The sequence below is a fragment of the Antrostomus carolinensis genome, unplaced genomic scaffold (genome assembly GCF_000700745.2).
Source record: "Antrostomus carolinensis isolate BGI_N321 unplaced genomic scaffold, ASM70074v2 scaffold2989, whole genome shotgun sequence".
NCBI classification, from domain to species: Eukaryota; Metazoa; Chordata; class Aves; order Caprimulgiformes; family Caprimulgidae; genus Antrostomus; species Antrostomus carolinensis.
In genome coordinates, this window is record NW_010340465.1 from 11,506 (window position 1) to 33,333 (window position 21,828).

At 34.3% G+C, this 21,828-nt stretch overlaps 1 protein-coding gene across 1 annotated transcript in view; it reads right to left on the reverse strand.

Moving 5' to 3' along the window:
• Positions 1-559: 559 nt before the first annotated feature.
• Positions 560-21,828, reverse strand: part of LOC104531295 (cilia- and flagella-associated protein 47) — a gene marked incomplete at both ends in the record, with an annotated part of 74,806 nt that continues 53,537 nt past the window's right edge. Inside the window, 4 exons of the mRNA XM_010176145.1 lie at positions 560-697; positions 10,302-10,413; positions 20,269-20,442; positions 21,467-21,610. Of these exons, the coding sequence (XP_010174447.1) occupies positions 560-697; positions 10,302-10,413; positions 20,269-20,442; positions 21,467-21,610 (568 nt within the window). The remainder of the gene's footprint in view (positions 698-10,301; positions 10,414-20,268; positions 20,443-21,466; positions 21,611-21,828) is intronic.

Consider the following 21,828-nt stretch of genomic DNA (forward strand, 5'->3'; position numbering starts at 1 on the left):
AAAACCCGCACCTTTGTCTATTTAGTGTGCACATTTGTAATCACAAATCTCAAAAATAATGCAGAAACTGTTTAGAATAAATTAAGAGGTGACAATCGGAACGTAACCAGATATTCTGGAATTTTCTGCTCTTGATTTTACTGTAACTGACCAAAGGAGCTTCTATTACTGACAGTTAAAAGGAAGTTTTTTTGCACAGTAGAATTAAGTGGAGTGATATGAATTTCAGAAATGGCCTGCTTTGACATCAGCACTATTAATAATATTGGCTACTTTTAAAATAAAACATTTAACAAATGCTGCCTGTCTCCAACAAGTGACATTCAGTGACATTCTCGCAAATAAGAGAAAAAGAAAAAACAAGCTCAGCTTAAAATTTCATAAAAATGTTTCAAAATCATAAAAGGAGAAGTTTCATATATGCCTGGAATAAACATTTGACTTCATACTGTTTGTAAGCATATGGCCTAGCATACTAAATATATATTTAATTTAAAGAGTAATTATTATATAAGGTTATGCAAACTGATAATGAACTTATCAATAATAACAAACATACCCATGTTTGCTGCACTAACAGTTTGTGGTGTCTCTGTTGACAATTTCTGAAGGGCCTGTTCACCATCTGTCTTCTCTGGTGAGCTGTTATGTTGAGACTGCTGTTGGTCTTCATCTTCAGCAACAAATGAAATTACACCTAAAACAAATAGATACCAGGTGTTATATCAGCTGGGGCATTAGCTTTCTAAAACAGACTGCCAGACATGTCCAAGTATTTCCTCAGTTCAAAACTAATAAAAAATGAAGTAAAACTTTCACTCCAGGTCTCAGCCATCCAATTTTAAATAAAAAATATGTCTTGAGTGAGTCCAAGGAAATTAACCAATTTTTCTCCCAAAAGTGTTTTCCTACTTACCTGAACTAAAGATCAGTAATAAGCAATACAAGCAAACACACTTTTTAAAGATTATAAAATATGACAGACAATAATAGTATCTTTCTTTCCAGCACAACTTTCTATGCATAGTCTTCATTGTTCCTGTTAGATTTTTAAATCACAGTGTCTAACTAGTGCTATAAGATAATAGAGGTAATAGTTAAAATGTTCCTGTGATACATTTTTGTATTATATGTTAACCTGTAATCAAGTATTTAGGAAAGATAAAATACATAAAAATCGGAAAACCAGGATTTTTAAAGTGACAAATTTCTGTTTAATAATATTAATTCTAATTTAGAAAATACAGTACATACATGGTTCCTTTAAATAACACTGATGTTATTCCAGAAGATCTGTTACACTTACTTTAAATAAGCAGTTTTTGTTCCTTGCATTATGTGCCTCTGACTAAGGATTTTAAATCTACACATTTTTTTTTAAAATACTACATACCATTAATATTTTGTCTAAATTAATGTCCCTCAATATTTCAGTACGTTCCAGAGAGCTTCAAAGCTGAAATAAATATATGTTGCAGGTTTAATTCTTGCTTCATATGTACAATAAAAAACTAATTTGAGGAGCTGACTTATTTTATCATACTATACAGTAAGAAATTTTCCCATTCGAGATCATTAGAATTTATGTGAAATAGTCTCTCAAAGGGAAATTATGTAACTGTGTCTTATTAAGGGTTTAGGAAAATTATTCATAGCAGAGCTTTTTAATTTGAAATGGAGAATTAATAGAATTTCATGAGTGTCCCAGAACAATTTGATTTGAAAATAGCTACATTTAATGAAATTTTTTGTTTCTCCAGGTTTGAGTGGGATAGATGTGTGGTAACAGATCACATGGCAGAGAGGATGTGCTGTGCTCCCTCACTAGCTAAATTTAGCTTCTCACTAGCAGGAACAGGTAAAGCTAAACAGCAAGGCACACGTAGAACCTGAAAAAGGGGGCAGCAGTGAGGGGAAGAGACGACACCACATCAGTCACAACAACTGGCTAAGGAAGCTGCAGTGACTTTAGTGGCCAGGAGCTGATCAGTATTCATCTCCACATACCTGTACACATCCATCTAATTTACCGTCCTCGAGAATTAACTTTCCTCCCTTTAATCACACATTTCTGCAAAAAGCTGCATTAAAACTTCTAGTTAAATTTCATTTCAGGAGGGATCAATGGTCTCATGTTTTGATAATAATATTATGTTAGAAGGAAGTTACTTTTAAAAGAAAAAAGAAAGAAAGGAGGCAAATAAAACATAACTAAAGTCAAATGCCACCAAGAAGTCTTAGAAAACCAAAATTTATTCATGATATGCTTAAAAGTAGCTACATGGATTTGATGTATGGACTGCTTGGTGGACAAGTAATTGGTTGGATTGTGACATCCAGAGGGTAGTGGTCAATGGCTCAATGTCCAGGTGGAGATCGGTGACAAGCGGTGTCCCTTAGGAGTCTGCACTGGGACCAGTACTGTTGAATATCTTCATCAATGACAGTGGGATTGAGTACATCCTCAAGAAGTTTTCAGACAACACCAAGATGAGTGGTGCAGTTGAGACACACCTGATGGATGGGATGCCATCCAGAGGGACCTGGACAAGCTGGAGAAGTGGGCCTGTGTGAACCTCATGAGGTTCAACAAGTCCAGGTGTAAGGTCCTGCACCTGGGTCAGGGCAATCCCTCAGGGAAATACAGGCTGGGGGATGAACGCATTGAGAGCAGCCCTGTGGAGAAGGCCTTGGGGGTACTGGTGGATGAAAAGCTGGACATAAGCCAGCAATGTGCACTCACAGCCCAGAAGGCCAACTGTATCCTGGGATATGTGATAGCCATCATGTCCATTTGAACATGATAAGCACTGACAAATTATTTCTGCTAAGAAGGATTATATTGAATTGTTACAGGGAAGCAGGGTTTATCATCTTCACATTGCCACTGTCTTTCTCTGAGAGATGGCAACTGGGTAGCACAGGTATAAAACACCAAAGTTCAAAACAAAACCAAAAAAATGGAAATAGCTGTGTACTTAAATCCAGAGAAAGGAACTATATAGTTTTAAATTAAAAAATATTAGAATCCCAGATTTCCTTCCCCCAGTTAAGAAAAATCTATTAAAATGCAAATAAAATAATAAAATAAAAAAATTAAAATCAACCAAAAACATTTTAAATAGAAATTTTTCACAAATTCCTAAAGTGAATCACAGTACAGAAGCCAGAAACTGTGTCCTAAAAAACAGGAGAGTGATTGCAATTTCAGGACATTACTGAATACTTTAAAAAAATTTTTTCAAAGAGAAAGTAGGTATGTAAGTACAATAAAAAAATAAAACAATTATGGAAAGCTCGGGGGAATAAAGTCTGAAGAAAATGCTGAAGGTATATAAATATTGATGTAAGAGGACACATTTGATGGCAGTAACAGGTAATGGACCTTAGGATAAACACTAGCTGATTAATCTGATTTTATGTCTCAATACATAATTGTAGCACAATTTTGGTTTATTGCAGCACAATATTAGAGAGAAGTAAAGTGAAAGAGAAAGACTTCACTGATTTTAAATACCATCCTAACCACCAATGTACTTGAGAGACATCAACAATTATAAGCAAATGAGCAAAAAAAGCAAAACTGTAGCTTTAAAGTTAATTAAAAATACTTAATAAATGCTGAAAAGTGATTCTGTGATTCTGTGAAACTATAAATTCTAAAGCGTCCTTACAGTAGAGAATATTTTGTTTCACATAATTTTTAAAATTAAGTGGAGTCCTTGCTTTCAGTGACAATGGAGGGTTTTTTTACCAGTTGTCTGCATTTCAGAATATTATGTTGTGTATATGTGTGTATGAGAGGAAGAGGGACAGAACACGAAAGTTTACAGTTTAAAAAAGTTTATGTCATCAGTAAGTAGGGGGATGGTAAAACAAACTAACTTTTTTGGGTTTGCACTACACATGCCTCCAAAAGCATCAAAATAATTGGCTGAAGAACTCAGTATGATTAATTTTTATTTGCAGCAGCAAATCTTGGAATGCTTGAAAAGTTTCAGAACTGTAAATTGCTAATGCTCAAGAGGTTGTGGGAGAACTGTGGTAACTAAAAACTACTTGAATTGTTAAACCACTATGGTGATAATCTGGCAATCACACAATCAAAAAATCAGTGAAGAATTGCACTATAATTGCTGACACTCAGTTTTCTTACTTCATGGAAAACAGATCTCAAACAAACAGAATTAATAACAATGTGGTTAAAATCTTGATCAATAAAGGTGACTAGACTGATGTAATGTATTCAGGTATCTGCAAGGCACTCAATTAAATCTGTCAAAGTATTTCAATAAAAAAATAATCAGTTTTACTGCAGATGGCATACATTTTTAAACTTAGTTTATCTGCTTAATCTTAAAATATTCATAAGTTGTCTTTCATAATTTTCACAGGCACCAAAGTGCTACTATGGGCTCAAAGCTATTTGAATTTTTTATTAGGGGAAAAAAAGAAAAAAATCACTGGCAAGAACTGCAAATATCAAAAGAAAAGTGTTTTAATTTTAAGTCAAATGTAGAATGCAGAATCCTTATCAGTGAGGACACGTAGTACCTAGTATGCTCTGCATGACTTGATTCTTTAAATTAAAGCAGAATGTTTTCCTGGGAAGTATAACATTGTCCTAAGCACAACGCTCTCCTGGTTCTGGAGTGAATTGTGGAATCCACTGACCACTATTGGAGATTAAGATAGCTGATGATACATGAATATATGAATTTATTCAAATTACAGGCTACAAAGAAATTCCAATCAAGAATCGATTTTCAGGATCGGAAAAATACTTTTTATAATGAAGAGTAATAAAAAGTCCTTAGCACTCTCTGAAGTAATAAAAAATACATTTGAAAGGTGCAGAAAAATTGCATACAAAATGATAGATTTAAAATAACAAATAAGCATGTTTACATTTTTTTACAACATTCTGCTGAGCTTGGCTCCCATACTATCTAAGGGCTTTAGTACAGGAAGATTTAGGGTTTCGGCTGTGAACACACCGTCATCCTACAGAGCCCACTGTTGCTTACACTTGTCTTCAGCAAAGGCAGCAATCTTATATTACCTGATTGATACTGTAAAGTAACCGGTAAATGATAATTTGTTCGTTAATAACAGTCCCCAGTGTTTGGGGTTTTTTTCCTTCTATTTGTTCAGTTCTGGCTTCTCTGACACACATTATATAACAAGGAAAATTGCCAAAATATCATGGCTGACCATTTCCAAAACCTACATTCAAAACCAAACAACTCTTCATGTACATCACACAGATAAAATTCCCATTGATTCTGTTGGTCACAGCATTATGTCACCACTCAGTATTTTAGAAAATACCACTCCTCTTCTCAGTTGTCCTTTGGCATACCTACATTTCACAATAAAAAATACTAAACTTGCCAAAGCAACAATGCAAGTATTCCTAAAATTATACTGAAAATAAATATTTCAAAATGACATAAACTTTGGAGGTTTCCTTTTTGCTGATACAACATTCCTTTAAAAGGTTTCTTGGTCAAAACCTTGTTGCAAATTTTCTAGCTTTACTATCCAGTGTTTAAACATTTCATACAGCTTCAGTCCACATATGAATACTGAAGCCTTGCTTTATATTGCTTTAGATAAGATGTGTCCCTTTAAAAGGGTATAGGCTGTTTTATTTCCCAATATAATTGTAATTGCAACACCACATTAGACTAACTCATTGGCTGTACACTACAATACCACATCCCTGAATCCAATTAAGAAAGCAAGAAATATACAACTTTTTCCTTTCTTTATAATTTGAAAGGACTACCTGAAAGATACGTGTTGCACAATTATTTTTCGGTGCAGAGAGACGATAAAAGCCCACAATCACCCAATATTTTAACTGGAAACCAGAAGAGAAGGCTATGTCATCACAGAATTCATGACACAAATCTGAGAAGATAGAGAAATGTTTGGCTTGTGGTTTAAATATACCAACATGATCTTAATAAGCATAGGTCTTGGGTGTAGGAGGAGTTTTTATTTTTTACTGATTTTTTCTGGCCAATGAAATCAATGTATAGTTGCTGCCTCAGAAAAGTTACACAGAAGAGATAAGATAAATTTAAAAGATGAGTGTAATTTAAGTAAGCTATAGCTTTGGACAAATTTTCTTCTGTCATTTTTTCTACTGACAAAAAAAGATTTACGGTAGGTTACAACAAAAATTTATAATTGCTATTTTGCATAGGAAAATCTCTATGATGGTATATGTAAATCCTAACAAGTTTCTGTATATCCTACTACTTATTAGCATATTGGGACTAAATGAATTGCTCCCTGCATCAATGAAAAGGAAGCATAATAAGCTTGAAGACTCACACATAGCAGAAAGGAGCAAATGGCAAATCCTGCAGTCAGCTATAATTCATATGTGGTTTTCTGGAATTCAATAGAGAGGTGAATTGTTTTATTTATAATTCTCACTTTCTGTTCTTAATGTGACAATGAAACCATGATATAAAAAGGCACAGGAGTATGCAATTCCAACTGCACTAGGATAGATGGAAAGGGTATGCTGGGGATCATCTTGACAGGTGGTGGCATGTACAGAGAAATCCTCCCTCAGTGAACTCCAGTGACCCAGCAGTGGAGACATGCCAGAGCCATTCACAGTAATCAAGTAACCGGAGGATCCTTCTAACTTTGTCTTTATTACTGACGAATTAGTCTCATTTTGTTAGGGGTCTCAGATGAAAAGGAAGTTCTTAAAGTAAAGGTACCGACAGGTGCCGGAAATAGGACAATGGCTATGAGAAGCTACAGAGACAGTCTTTCTCCTGCATGTGATTTTATTATTCCATTGAAATTAGAGCAATCAGCAGATCAATTTACAGAATTCCTCCAAACAAAGAAATAGATATATATATATTTTTTTTTTTTTTTTTAATCAGATGTCACACAGTGTTGAAGGGAAATACTGTTAAACAAGCAAGTTTAATTAACTCATTTACAGGCCAGAATGTATTGGCATAATCTTCACCATCTTATTAAAACTGTCCTACAGCTCCATCTGACAGGCCATGGCCTGTAACATATTGCTTTTTTTCCACAATGTCAGCTTCCACAGCTCTAAGTAGCATGGAAAACTGCTGCCCTACTAAGTACAGATCCACTTAAAAATAAATGAAAGATTATTTATAAAATTAGAAAGCTTCTTTCCAAAAACTAGAAATTTTTTGTGGATGAAAGGACACTGATTATAACAGGTGCGTATTTTTTGCAGAAGAAATATTCAAATATTATGAGCCTTCGTTTGTTCTGCAAAAAATCTGGTCTATTCTAGGGAAATCAGAAATAAGAGTTTGATAAAAGGTAAAGTAATATGTAAAAGATGCTTTATCAAACCTGAAGGAAATTGCTCTCTTACTTAGAAAACTGATTGCTGTAGAATTTTATCTGGTGCCAGAATCTTGTATGAGATGTTTATTAGCTATTATTTCTATGTTAAAGCTGTCATACAGCTACAAAACAGCTGAAGCATACAATATTAGCCCACTACCAAATGGACTTCTGAAAAGAACTGGGCCTATTTTTAGCTTAGCAATCACAAAATAGCAAGAAGGAACGCAGAAGAAGTATAATTTTGCAGCTATATAATTTTGCAATGCAAAGGACTTTGAATGTAAAGGAAAAATGCAGACCATTTGCTCAGTACAACAATTTATATGGTAAAAGCCCTTTTATAAGAATTTATTTTAATACAACAAAAATGGTACTAGAACATCAAAGCTAGAAAGTTTTATACTTACAAGTGAGTTCTAAACTTGAAATCATCCATCAGCACTATGACAATCTTCAACTAGATATCTAAATTTCCTGTGGGGCTTTTTTTCCCCTGCAGGATAAAATTTACTCATTCTGTGGATAGCTTTTCAGCACTGCCTTTTATTTTTGATCATTCAATATGTTGGCCTCACAGATTATTTACCTTCCTGTAAACAAATTCACCAAACTGAATAAAAAGTAACTTTCTTTTTGGGTGTTTAAATTATACTTTACCTGTAGTATCTTGAACCTAGAAAGGACTAAGACTCTTGACTCCTAATTAATTCCCACTTGAAACACCTACATCTGATGTGTGATCCTCAAGCTTCAGACTGCCTGCTGAAAAATCCTAAAAGTGACAAAAACTGCATATATATCTCAGCTTTGACATTTAAGTTTCCCAGGAGCTGAAAATTCTGCTTTGGGAAACAAACAAGACTTTCCAGCCTTGCACAGTATGAAGCAGACAGACTTCCATTTTCTGTGAAGCCACTTCCTAACTGATGTTACCTTAGATAGGACATCTGGTAGTTAGGTTTATGTCACATCTGACACCAGACAGGAAAATCAGCTGCTGCCTTTCAGTGACAGTGGTCTTTCTTCCCTCCACTCCTCTCCTTCCTATAGCAGCTGAATTATTAGAGAGAGTGCACAAATTTCTGTGAGACAACCAAAATTGTCCCTGCTCCAGAGGAAGAATGAACAGGATTTCCTAAGGTGGTGATTAAAGCAAGCACTGAACCAGGGGGTGGATGGAATACAACTGCCAAATTAACTCCTTTCTGGTAAAAAAAAAAAAAAAAAAAAAAAAAAAAACGTGGCTTTTTTGAACCAATAACTTTTCTGTTGGGTTAGAGAGACTGTCTGTTCTCTCTTTTTCTCATTCAGTGAACATATAATACTTTCAAGCATAATGGAAACCATTGTAATAGAATTTAGGGGAATGACAGAACATAGGAGATTTTGATCTGAATATGCTATCTCTGTCCCTTTGAAAGCATGGCTTTTACCACGTGGTATTAATTTGCTGCGTGATAGATCCATTGGAACCTTTTCTACTGAAACTTTCAGTATATATAAAAGAATTTGAGATTTTCTAAACCAGAAGAAGAGAATATTCATAAATCTTTAAAGCCTGAAAAAAAGGCATAAGCTATAATATAGTGCATCCTCAATATTTCCTGGTGAACATTTTTGATGGTCACAAATTTCATTAAAAGATTACTCTTATTCATAGAAAGTTAATTTTGTCTCAGGACTATAGATTTAGCAAGAAGGCACTGAAGTCTTCCTGTGGCACTAGGCCAAGCTTTGTTACAAGTAATAATTTCTCTTCACAAATCACCTGTAAATTGAGATGGCATATTACTTACTTTTTACACATCAGATACTAAAATAAAAATGGCCAAAAGCGCAAACTACATTGGCATCCTCAGGGACAAGGCTTAATAGCTTTTTATTGTTAAGAAAACAGCTGTCATTAATCTTAATTGTCTAAGAAGCTAGAAGAATCAGGTATTTGTGGTTAAGAATTCACAAAACAAAACTATACAGTTAAACTTTTTGGATTAAGAGATTTATCCATTATCAGAAAGAGTTCTGTTTAAGAAGTTGTTCAAATATAGGCTCCCTGAGTGCTATTCAGTGACTTTAAGATGGTCTCTTCTGTTCCCATAATTCCCTCCCAAAGACTCATACTTCGCTCTTTGTAGTGTTACTACAGTAGGTACTCTATAAGGAAGACTATTGATTGTACAGCCTCATTCTCACAATCATGCTTTTCATATTATGAGTCAAAGAATGAACACCATGGAATTGTAGAATTATTACTAAGTACTTGAAAATCATGTAACCTAAATTGTTAAAAAAACATTAATTTTAAAAAAAATATTTGCAGGGCAAAACATTAAATATGACATGCTGCTGTTAGTTAAAACAAGCAAGGGTGTTGCTATTGTATCATAAGAACATCAGTACAAACATGTACTGGCACAAATTATTTGCAATTAATTTTAGATGTCTCTAGCCTCCACATACCGCAAAGAAGGAATTGGGTTCACCACATTCTAGGCATGTACTCTTGCCTTGTGCTCAACAAATTGAACATTAATCAAGGGAAAGAATTAAATTCTGGTCTCTGCCTTTAAATCTTTGGTTCTAGTACTGCTAAGATAACTACAGCTAATCAACAGCTTTTGGAAAATTAAATTTAGACCCAAGATCTTGGTGATAATTCAAAATCATTAATTCCTATTGAGTCAGTTTTCATGGGACCAATTAAATGCATAAAGTTCCACATATGCTGGCATTTTTGAAGAACTTTACCACATATTTAGCAGTAATCTATTTTTAAAAATAAAAATATAAGCCAGCTTAAAAACCACTATCACCAATAATTACAGCCTTACTTCCAGAGGAAAGGCTACATTGAACAGAAATGTAAGCATTAATGGTAAACATTTAATCTGCTAAATGATAGATATCTTATAAATTTGGGTTCTACACTGTACCTTGAAAGATTCCTCGTCTCCAAGGACATACACTCAAAGTGTAAGGGACTTTGTCATCTGGTTCTACGGTAATAACAGGTGCTCCACCCACCATTGAAAGATCTGAAGATACCTGTTGAAGAGAATTCACAAAAGGGAAAAATCATCAAAAGCAAGTTACTGTTGCAAGAACAGTATAGACACAGTATCCTTTCTACTTGCTTTGAAAAGTAGAATAGAAAGTACACTATTGGTAAGTCCTAACCTTTATGCACATGAAAAGAATGCATACTGTAAGTGTAGTGCTGCCATATACAGATCATATCAAGCACAAATTTTTAAGTCATTGCTCAACACAAGTCAAAGTGTCTCGCTCAGACCACAGAACTACTTGCATGTGCATTGAGTTGCACAGTCAGGCCCTTAATATTTTACATACATTTCTTTAGAAGCGTAACAAAGAGGTTTAACAGTAGTGATTCACCTAACTAGACAGAGCAAAGCAAAATCTGAACTGATGTTTAACTGATATATATCAATTGATATACCTTAAGCGATATTAAACCATGCTTTTTGATATGTCATATTTTATAAATGGTACCTATGTGATGGCAAACATAGTAACGGTTTGAACAATGAAAAGACCAATATAATTTTCACATGCTGAATTTTAGATTTTGTAAACTATAAAGCTGATTACAGGAATATAGTCTGAGAGCATTTTTTAATTGCATCTCATTTATCTGTTGCTTGTATTAAGTTTGCTACAGACAGACTCTATGATCAGCTGCTCATGGAAGAGGCATTCAAGTCTGAGCTATTACCAATCACAGCTGATTATTATCTGCTCAAGACACTGGTTGTGCGGAAAGCCAGCAGATGGACTGTGTGAATGGTTCTGCTCACAGTCTCTCTTCTGTTACCTCTGCCACTGGGCAGAGCAAACTGCCATCTGACTACAGGTCGTGATTGTCCACTGAGGCACTGAGTCCTCTTAAAAAATATTTTCAAGATATCATGTAGCACTGTAGCATGCTGTAATTTTTTATTATATTAAATAATAAAATTGTTTGTGTTGTTTAGGTGAATTTTGAGTGAAATCACAAGTCAGAAAGACTTGATTATTTTTTTTTCCAGCTCATTTATTCATTTCATGGATGAATATAGTTGGCCTGTCAAGCATCCAAGCAGAGACTTGGATTCTACAAATATTTCTTTTGCAACAGTAAAAGTATTAGATGCATGGATCATTTTCTTCCTCCCTAAAGAGAAATATTTACTATTTTTTTAGTAAATAAGTTTTGTTCATTTTTTCTGTAGAAAAAAAACAATTCTAAGATCATCTTTTCTTCTATCATCATTGCCTATAAAGTTTGTCCTCTCTAGGGTACTTAGGTTAATATAATCCTTTGTTCAAGTGCTAGTACAATCTGGAACTTCTATTCCAAGTTGTTACTTGGAGAAAAAAAACTGTAAGACAACAATATCCCTTTTCCCCAATAAATCTGCATTTCAAGCTTTAGAAGTCCAACATTAGAAGTCCAACATTAGGTACAAATATATAAAAAAGAACAGGAAAAGAGACTAATAGTCAAGAAAAAACAGGCTAAAAAGAGAATGATGGAACTTTTCATAAGGGCAGTTAATGATAAAACAAGGGGAAATGGGTTTAAACTGGAAGAGGGTAGGTTTAGATTAGATATTAGGAAGAAATTCTTCACTGTGAGGGTGGTCAGACACTGGAACAGGTTGCGCAAGAAAGTTGTGGATGCTCCCTCCCTGGAAGTGTTTAAGGCCAGGCTGGATGAGGCTTTGAGCAACCTGGTCTAGTGGAAGGTGTCCCTGCCCATGGCAGGGGATTGGAACTAGATGAACTTTAAGGTCCCTTCCAACCCAGACCATTCTGTGATTCTATGATTCTATGAACTGTTGCTTGGAAAAAAAAAACAAACCAAAAAACTATTAACAACAAAGAGAAAGCATAGGAAAGGAGGTACAGTTATACACTGAGGATAGGAAAGTGTAACTTCATACAAGATAAACAATAAATTAGGTGTAATTCTACATTTATGGACTACTTCATTTCAGTTTGCAATTAAGTTAGTAATGTATACAAAAGTAAAGGCTAATTATCTAAAAAATAAGGATAGATAACAGAAATGACAGTAAATTATCAGAGCTACAAATAAGATTAATTAAAATGAGATTATTTAAAAGAAAATGTAACAAGGAGACAGATATAAAAGTAGGATAAATGTGATTAATTTAAATTGGATAAAATGCAGGAAAGTAGGCTAATACAGTTTCTGTCAAAGACTGGATATATTAGTCTGGTTTCTAACAAAAACCATCAAAGTAAGAGGAACACTACTGGTATAGCTGACTATAAACATGAAACTGATATGGATTGCTGATAAATAAATATGGTCTGGAAATTTGATGATTTTACATCATTCAGGAGAAGTTTTGGATACCTTTCCAAATAGAGTAGTGAATTAACAGAAACTAAATTATTTTAAAATTATGTTGTTAACCTTAAGGAAGTGACTGTTAACCGAACAGCAAAGAGTTGAGTACAAGCAATGAAGACATGATTGTATACACATGGCCACTGTTTCAGTGTTTCAATCCAGGTGTCCATATCAGGAGACCAGAAGGAATTCTCCCTTCCCTCTCATGCATCAGATTGAGAAAACTGCTGGGGTTTTTGCTTTGTTCTTTTCTTAGTGTTGGGCATGGTTCATTTCCTAGGATCATCTGGGATGTTCACATTACAAATGCATTACTGTTTCACTGTTCAAAGAGACTGGTGATCTCACACTTTTCCAGAAACACATTACAGTTGTCATCTACTTTAGCAAGTCCGATATTTTGTTGTAGAGCTGAGAAATATTTTATCTTTCAGGGTGTAGAAGTCATGTAGATTAAATGTACTGTGACTCTATCTAAACTAGATATTTACTACACAACTGCCTGTAATTCTGCGGGGTGGAGACCTGCTGATACTTGTGGTCCCTTCTACTAAGTGTTAATCAAGTCCATTTTCTCCTTGTATGAAGTATATACACACACACACGTACAAATATATATACGTAGTATGCTACACTATCTCTTGAGAAGAATTCTTCTTTCTTTTGTCACTTTTTTGTTTAACAGGGATGGGATAAGAGACAGGCAATGGACAAGCAATCATACCTTCTTGTCATCACAATGTATAAACTTTGCACTGGTCAGAACCACTAGAAACTAACAGTTCTTTAATTTGTCTAGATTTTAAAAAACCCAAAAAAAACCAAACAAACAAAAAAAACCACAAAAAATAGGGTACCTACTTCCAAAAATTATAGACTTATTTTCTCCACTGAGCTGTAATCTACTCCTGTAAAGGAAGCTAGTATTTTCACTCCTGGATAGAGCATAAAATGTTTTTTACTTTTCAGTGGATAGCCTTGTCATGCGTACTTTATAACTGTACTCCATCAGTGTTCCCAAATCAGGCTATTTTCCATGGATAACTCAAGTCTGATTTATGTTGATCCCATCAATAAGACCAGAAAGGCACTTATATCAACATTTTTTTACCAAATAACTAGGAGTTTAGGGCACTGGCCAGACCTGTAGAACTTGGAACAAACCTATTTTCCCTAATCTGATCAGATTGAAGAGATTAAACGTCCATAGAGAAAATATGTCTTACTGTTTTACTACTGGCCTGGTTACACAATTCTCCATTCCTTTTGCCAGCTCTTTTAGAGTTCTGTTGCTGGGTGCCTACTTTCTCCAGTTAGAGAACCCAGACGGCTGTCTAAAACTGTGGATTAGACAAGAAGAGTCTAAAGAAAGCAACTAGCAGCTCAGTCACCTCTTTTATCCCTATTTATTAAAGCTTCCAAAGGCACTGAAGGGTTTGTTCTTTTGTAGTATGAATTTAATGACATAAATCTTACGAATCTCTTTATTTTGTTCAGAAGACTTCCCAGGGCTAAAAATAACCTTGCTTTTAACAATCCAGAATCATATGCATGAGCTTGTGTGCAATTTTTAAGTATTGTGTGCATATATGACAGGTATAAAAATGATAATGTTTATATTAATTTAAAAGCTCAGTTTATTTTTAAGGTCCTTTTCAATTCCATCACTGCTCTAATCCTTAATGAAATCAAAGATTCATCTTTACACAAATGCTGAAATGAAAGATCTGTAGATTTCTGGTTTATCTTCTGACTACTTTAAAATAACTGAAATACATACTTAAAAAATTCAAAAATTATGCTCCACCAAGCATTTAACTTGGATGTTTTAAATTCTCCCATTTTCATGAAAACTTCTAGAAGTTAGGTACCACACATCAGAAGCTAGTTTACAGACATTAGCTTTCTAAATCTACACAATTTATACAGTTTTTCCCTGTAATTTGTTGTGTATCTCCACTGCTCCCTCTGTAGTAAATGAGTTCATCACTAATTTAAAGAGAATAGAATTCTTCTGTAAAGACAGAGGTAGACTTGTTACCTTGAGATAGCTGTAGTTAACCTCTTATCTCTGTGTATGATCTCTCTCTCATTCCACTTGATCTATTGAGTCTTTTCACCTCTCGAACTATGGAAATCATTTAATGCTACTTGAAATGTTTGCTAAAATTTTTCAACTGATTTTGCTTTTTATGCACCTCAAATTCTTCTTTCATTGGGTTTTCCACTGTTCTCACCATATCTCAACATCAATTTGACTTTAAAAAAATATACTACTTTTTCATCTGATTATGTTCTTTGCCCCCCTTGTGTCTAAAATTTAGTCTTCCTGCTAATGCTTTGGTTTAACTAAGTTTCTACTAATTCAGTTATAATCACACTAGTCCATAAATATACATGCTTCTAATGTGCTACACAGCCCAATTCCAGAATTTTAAAATTTTAGATAGCTTTTGTCCTGTCACATTTCCCAAACTCTTCCTGAAGTTCTCATAAGGTGTATCCTACTGTCCTCATCCACATGCACATCCTATGTACCGCTTCACAGCTTCATACCAAGGTGAAATCTGAGTGCAGATTGCCATTTCATGCGGTTTTCCCTTCAAGGGTAGACAGACAGACGTGGTGTGATTCAAAATTCCCCAAGCCTATGTTATCAGAGAACTGGGACTGCAAGGTAACCCACAGTAGACACTACCCTCCTCCCATCCTCTCCAGCAAGGACACAGCTTTCCCTAGTTCTTTAAGGTGTTAGGAAGGTTGTAAAAAGACTGTTTTAAGTTATGCAAGCCAAGCCAAAGGGTTGGAATTCCTTCTATCTCTGTTTTCACAAAACACAAAATGGGAAATTAAAATTCAAAAACTTGCACATCCAAAATGACAAACTATCCAATTAATTCAGAAATAAAACATCAGTAGCACTACATTTAACTTTTTTTTTCCTTTTTATACACATAGTTTCATGAATACTATGCTGTAAACCAATTAGTACTAAAAAGGAGATTACAAAACATGGGTATGAAACAGAACTGGTTACTGAAGGCCTCCCTTATGATCTGGAGTTTCAGCTGAGCATCCTCAAATTTGAATGCCTGTTTCCATATTAATTTAAGCATTAATATAACTTGATTCTGAATCTACAAATCTACATTACTATCTAAACTCTTGTGCATTGAAATGCATTGAAGAACAGGGGATTTCATAGTTTTTGATTATGTATTTATACTACAATAATTGCAGAAATTACTAACAGTTTGTATAACTTAATATCAGAAAGGTAATTTAACTGAGCCTTGAGATTTCTCTGGAGAGTCTACTTTAGTGATATCTATTTTGAACAGCACTGAGAAAAACAGTTACACAGATTTATATTTTTACTGCAAAACCAAGCCTTGGAAGAATTAAGCACCTTTATAGCTAAAGTTACTATCAAAGGTGTTGTTAGAAGAAACCATCAACACACCAGACAATTATTTAAAGCCAGCAGAGTTTTATATAAAAATCAAAAGAAAATTGCATGAGATTTTTTTTCATGAGACTGACAGATTGACTTTAAACTTCCTACTCTTGTAGGATGATTTGAATCTAATTTTACAGCCACTAAAATCCACTTACATTGCAGTCGCTAAACTTATATTAATTCAGCATCAGCAAAGGATGTGTCCTCTGGCTGACGTTTTATGTGCACAAATTCTTTGTGAAATCTGTTCTAATGTTTTTTCACACCCAGGAGTAAGTTAATCATGAGAAGTAATATCCTCTAGAACCAGCCATGAAGAGCACAGTGGCAGTATTTCCTTAAGGTTTACACATCAATCAGTAGGAAATAGTTCTTAAAAACATTCACATTTTTCAAGGGAATTTATGGAAATTGTCTTTTTAATCATGGAAAGCTTTGTGGGCACTGAAAGTGTTTTGCTTAGCATTCTTAAAGGTAGACTGATGGAGCGATGCTCATGACCTCCACTGAATTCCAAAGGCACTTCTTCCCTCCCCGACTCTCTTGATACATACTAGTGGTTGCATAGACAAGCAAACCACACATACAAAAATTATTGCTGCTCCAGACATGAACACTCTGTATATTTTTTTAATGGGATAAGCTCAGAGGGAAGAGGGCTTTCTTAACAGAGGAAAGAATTATTTCCCTTTTCCTCCTCCCAGACTTAACTTTCATTTCAAGTAGTCACTTTTAGAGTAGTACCCTTACTTTGGTTGAGGCTACTAGATATATACAGTGAATACTAAGAAACAGGGTAGCATATACACAATGTAATTAATTTTTTAATTAAATGCATTTTTATTAAGTTTATAGTTTAATATATTCAGTTATTAAAATGGAACAGTGAAGCTAAATTTACACCTCAAAGGCAAAATTACCCAAATATTAATTCAGCTAAATTACTGCTAAGTACACATTGTGCAGTAAATTGTTTATGGACATGCCTGCAAATTATTATGCTCATCAGCTACTGGCACATCTTATACCACTTTTTATACAGGCTGAGTTTATTGCCTCAGTAAATGAAATATTTATGGATTTTAAAAATACCGTGTATGATCCATTTACCAATGAGAAGTTACCTTGTATAGTGGATACACTCCATCAAAGGAGGGTGTACAGGGCAAATCAACCTACCAATTCAATAATGAAGATATTTGCTAGCCAACAAAATTACAAAACCTCCTATTAAAGACATTTCTAAAGCTATTACTTTTTGGATTATCTTTGATCTGTGTCCACCAAAATTGACAGGATTTCCTCTCCTTAATAATCAATTTAGCTAAAGGATAATATGGTAATATTTAAAAGATGCTGGATTAAAAAGGAGGAGGAGGTATTGGGCTATCAGCAACAACCTCCAAGGGAAACACTAACAAAGACAAAATCACAGTCTGTTGTATTCTGCTTAACAACAGACTATCTAGAAATTACAGTAATCAGGCAGCACGGAATGAAAAGCAAAACCAAAATTAGTATCACTTCTTTTTCCTGTTGCCCTTTCTGCTATACACTTCTGAGTAAATAAAATTTATTTTGCATTTCTAAAAAGGGTGTTGGTCACAGTTCTCTCTTAGAGAAGGGTTTCCCCTTTCTCCTAAGAACTACAGATAAGGATGATCATGTTCTGGATTTACTGATTAAATCCCAATTTACAGACTAACTCTTTTGGAATTAAAAGTAAGCAAATGATATTCACTCACTATAATAGCACAAGACACTATGTGACATCTGCTGGAGAGAGATGGAAGTGATTAATTTTGTTTGGACACAGTTTCCAGACACTGGTAGGTTTTGTAATCATGCTTTTTCCAACAATTCCAGCCCACCTTGTTTCAACAACTGTTCTGCAACAGCTTCTGAGTAAAACCCTAGCATAGAGAAAACACATTATTCACACTGATTAATTTATTACACGCATAAAAGCATGAAATAGCTGGCCTTACAACTTCTCTCCAGAGTGGAATTAAAAACCCACTGGAAAACCAGATTTCCATATCCAGAGCACGCCCTCAAAAAGGTCAAAGTTCAGTAAAATCCAGCTCACTCTGGAATAGTTACAACTGTCATAAATCTGTTTAACACAATGTTTCTGGAAAGGATATACAATTAGTAATTTTAATTTATACATTTTGACATATATTTCAGTCCCACTTTCATTGGCACAAAAAAAAATTGAGTTCATACAAAACTGTAAAGCAGAGGAAATAGTTCTGTTGTCAACTTTTAAAAACATTAACTTCTTTCAGAGATAAAAGTACAAATGTATTAGAAATGTAAATGCATTCACATCTAAAAGTTAAGAATGTTGAAAAGAAAAATGTCAAAGCTGGTGATGCTCAAAAATTACATTTCTTACATGTTTGGGGGGTTTAATAATGAGTAATAAAAAAATGAACATTAAGCTGGACCTTTACACAAAGTTTATTAAATGTAAAGTCTCCTTTAACAGTGAAAAATTGGAGACTAGCAAGAGTTTAAGGAAGGATTTCACATTGCCGTGAATTCCCATGAAACCAATAGAAGAGTGCTGCTGGAATATATGTGATCTCTCTTTATAAAATAAGATGAGGCCACTCTACCAGTACCTGTCATTTTGATTAAAGCAGCATTTGGTGCTACTGGTACTAAGGCTGAGAACAAAAGATTACTCATTTCACAAGTCCACATTAGTTAACTAGTCAGATTTTATCTTCTAGAATCTACATTCTCCCCTTTTCCCTCCTTTCCCCCAAAAGAAAAACTACAAAAAAATCCCCAACACTCAAACCCCTCAGTTCAAAAATATATATTTACATATGCTGACAAGTTTTAGATTGTGCTTTCCTGCCTTGTTTTCATAGGTTGAACCCTCCTAGCAAATAGTATACAGCCATAGTATCTAGATGCTATCTACTTTCCTTTTAAGTGCCATAATAGAGTCACAAAGATGACTTTCATTGAGCAATATCCAAGATGTTCTTGCTCAGGAACTTTTCGGCTGAGAAGAAAAGCAGAAGTCATCTTTTTTGCTATAATGTACATTCTGCCTCTGCTGACATACGACATGGGGTACTACATATGGATAAGGAAGGTGAGGAATACTACTGAAATACTTCCAAATTAAACATGCAGACAAGATAAATGGTAGGAAAATTATGCAGTTACAGTAATACAACAGTGTTTTTAAATAGGAAAATGTGTTTGTGTAAATATAGTTATAAAATATACTTAACTAAGCCAGCGAAAAATAATAAGGTTTATATTTAATGGTAAAAAGGTCTTCTTGAGTAAGGAAAATAACAAAAGTGTATTTTCTAAGAATTTATGTTTTAGATCCCTCCACTGAAATCACAACTGCCTGAGCACCTCCTACTCCATCTCCCCAGTGACTCGTTGCCCTTCAACAACTCCAGTTTCTTATTTCCTCTGAATTTTCTTTCCTGTCAGCAAACACACAAAGTATTCACAAGTTCCTCCAACATCCCTGAAGCAACAGCTGTGCAAAAGACACTAACGGCTATAATTTGTTCCAAGAAATCCAAGCACTGAGTGTCCAGACCATTAGGAACAGATATATAGTGAGCTCATGCTGCAGTCTTTCCCTTAGTAAGATAAGAATATTTGTCCTTTTTCTGTAACATTCCAAAGTTTTATGAAGCTTTTAGGAACCCTGTAATTCTTAAGTCTCTTTTCTGATTTCAGAACTGATGAAATGGGCCACCGGTTTCAAACCGGTAGAGGAGGAAGGGAGGAACAACTAGCAAATGAACAGAGTACAATTGTAGAAGTGTTCTCCCCTTAGGAACCAGACGAAAAAACTCAGACATCTTTTTCCATGGAACACAGACATACACTATGTCACAAACTTAATGACTATAAACAAACACCTATACTATAAACTATAATTAAATACAATTTCTCATGGATACATGAATTTTAACAGTATATCTGCAATTACAATATTTTCTATTGTAATATATAATTCATAGGCCCTTGGATAGAAAAAATACTTGTCATTATTGCAAAAATTTACCTTGTACGTTAACTTGTTCTTGGTATAATTGGGCACCCATAAAATTTTTTGAGTGACCTTTCTCACTTGGCAATTTATCACAATATGATCCTGTGCCAGAGGTTTCTTCCCTATTCCCTTAAGCTTAAAGATGTTTTCAGTGCCAACTGTATCATTTCGCAGAATAAGTCTTCCCTATGACAAAGAAAGAAGAAAAAAAATGTTTCAACACTGTAGAAGTCCTCTTTGGCTGCCAAACCAACTTCTTTAGTCTATTAATCTTAAATCCAGGCAACAAAGCATGCTTACAAGAAAGAGTTCATATTGACTTTTCTTGTTCTTAACTCCGCTGTTAACCAGAGAAGAAAACTAAGAAACAAAAGCTTTTATTTTATTTTTTTTTAATTATGAAATTTAACAATATAAAGCCTTCATACTTCTAGATTTTGTACTTCTTGGCTTCTTCCTAGAAAACAAACATCTAAGAAAATATGTTCTTATGCATCCTTATTCCTGATATAAAATATAATCTTGCTCAATCACTTCCATCTGTCCTTCAGCTAAGATTTTCTTTGTAGTTATTTGTCATCAAAGGATTCAGGGCTTTTGGCTTTTAATAGTTTTATATTACTGGATTCCTAAGCTACATTATATTTTGTTGGTAATACATACAGAAGGATTACTGTCTTTGGCAGTTCACATCTTTGAATAGCAACCTGCAGTCAAAATCTCTCAGCTAGTATACAGGCAAAAATTCATATACTGCTTCTTGCTAGAGGTGGCACAACCTTTTTTCTGCTCTTCATTTTAGCATCCAGAATAGTGATTACTCTGATGAGTTGCTTAGAAGGAAAAAGCAACTTCTAAGTAGTGGCTTAACTTGTGAAAAAAAAAAAAATTATGAAACAAAGTACTCATCACATAAATTCATTTGTGATGTACACATCCAATGAGAAATACTCAATGGTACTCTTTATTGCTTAGATAATGAAATACAATTTAATATATGTATTTAAATTCAGACTAACACAATGTACATTTTTATGATCAAAGTTCAGAATCTTTTTTACTTCAGCTAGAAGGCAATCTTTCAATTTCTGACTCTCAAGGAGATGCTTTATGTTAGTAACTGCTTAAGCACTTTCATAATTTTGACAGTGATGTAAATTTTATTAACAGAAGCATCCTTTTCAAATGTTGAAACCAATTTGCCTCTTACCATTGTTACGCACTCAGCAGTAGGCTTGAACATGAGAGGATACAGAGCTGTTTCACCTAGACCCACATTTATTAGAGTAGGTCCATAAAAACCCCGTCCTTCCAAAATTGCTTGAAGTTTCCAGTCCTGGTTGGACATGTTATTCTGAAATCAAAGATGTAAATTAGATTACACATTTAAAGCCCTTAACATGCATTTTGGCTTTTCATTTCAGTTATCATCAAATCAGAGCACAGTTCTCATTTTCCCAAAGTACTGGCTCAGAGCACCTTGGAGAGAATAAAAGTGTATTTTAGAAATTAATTAAGCTAATAATAAATCCCTTATTCCTGGTAGCCAAAGGTACTAGTACCAATACCATC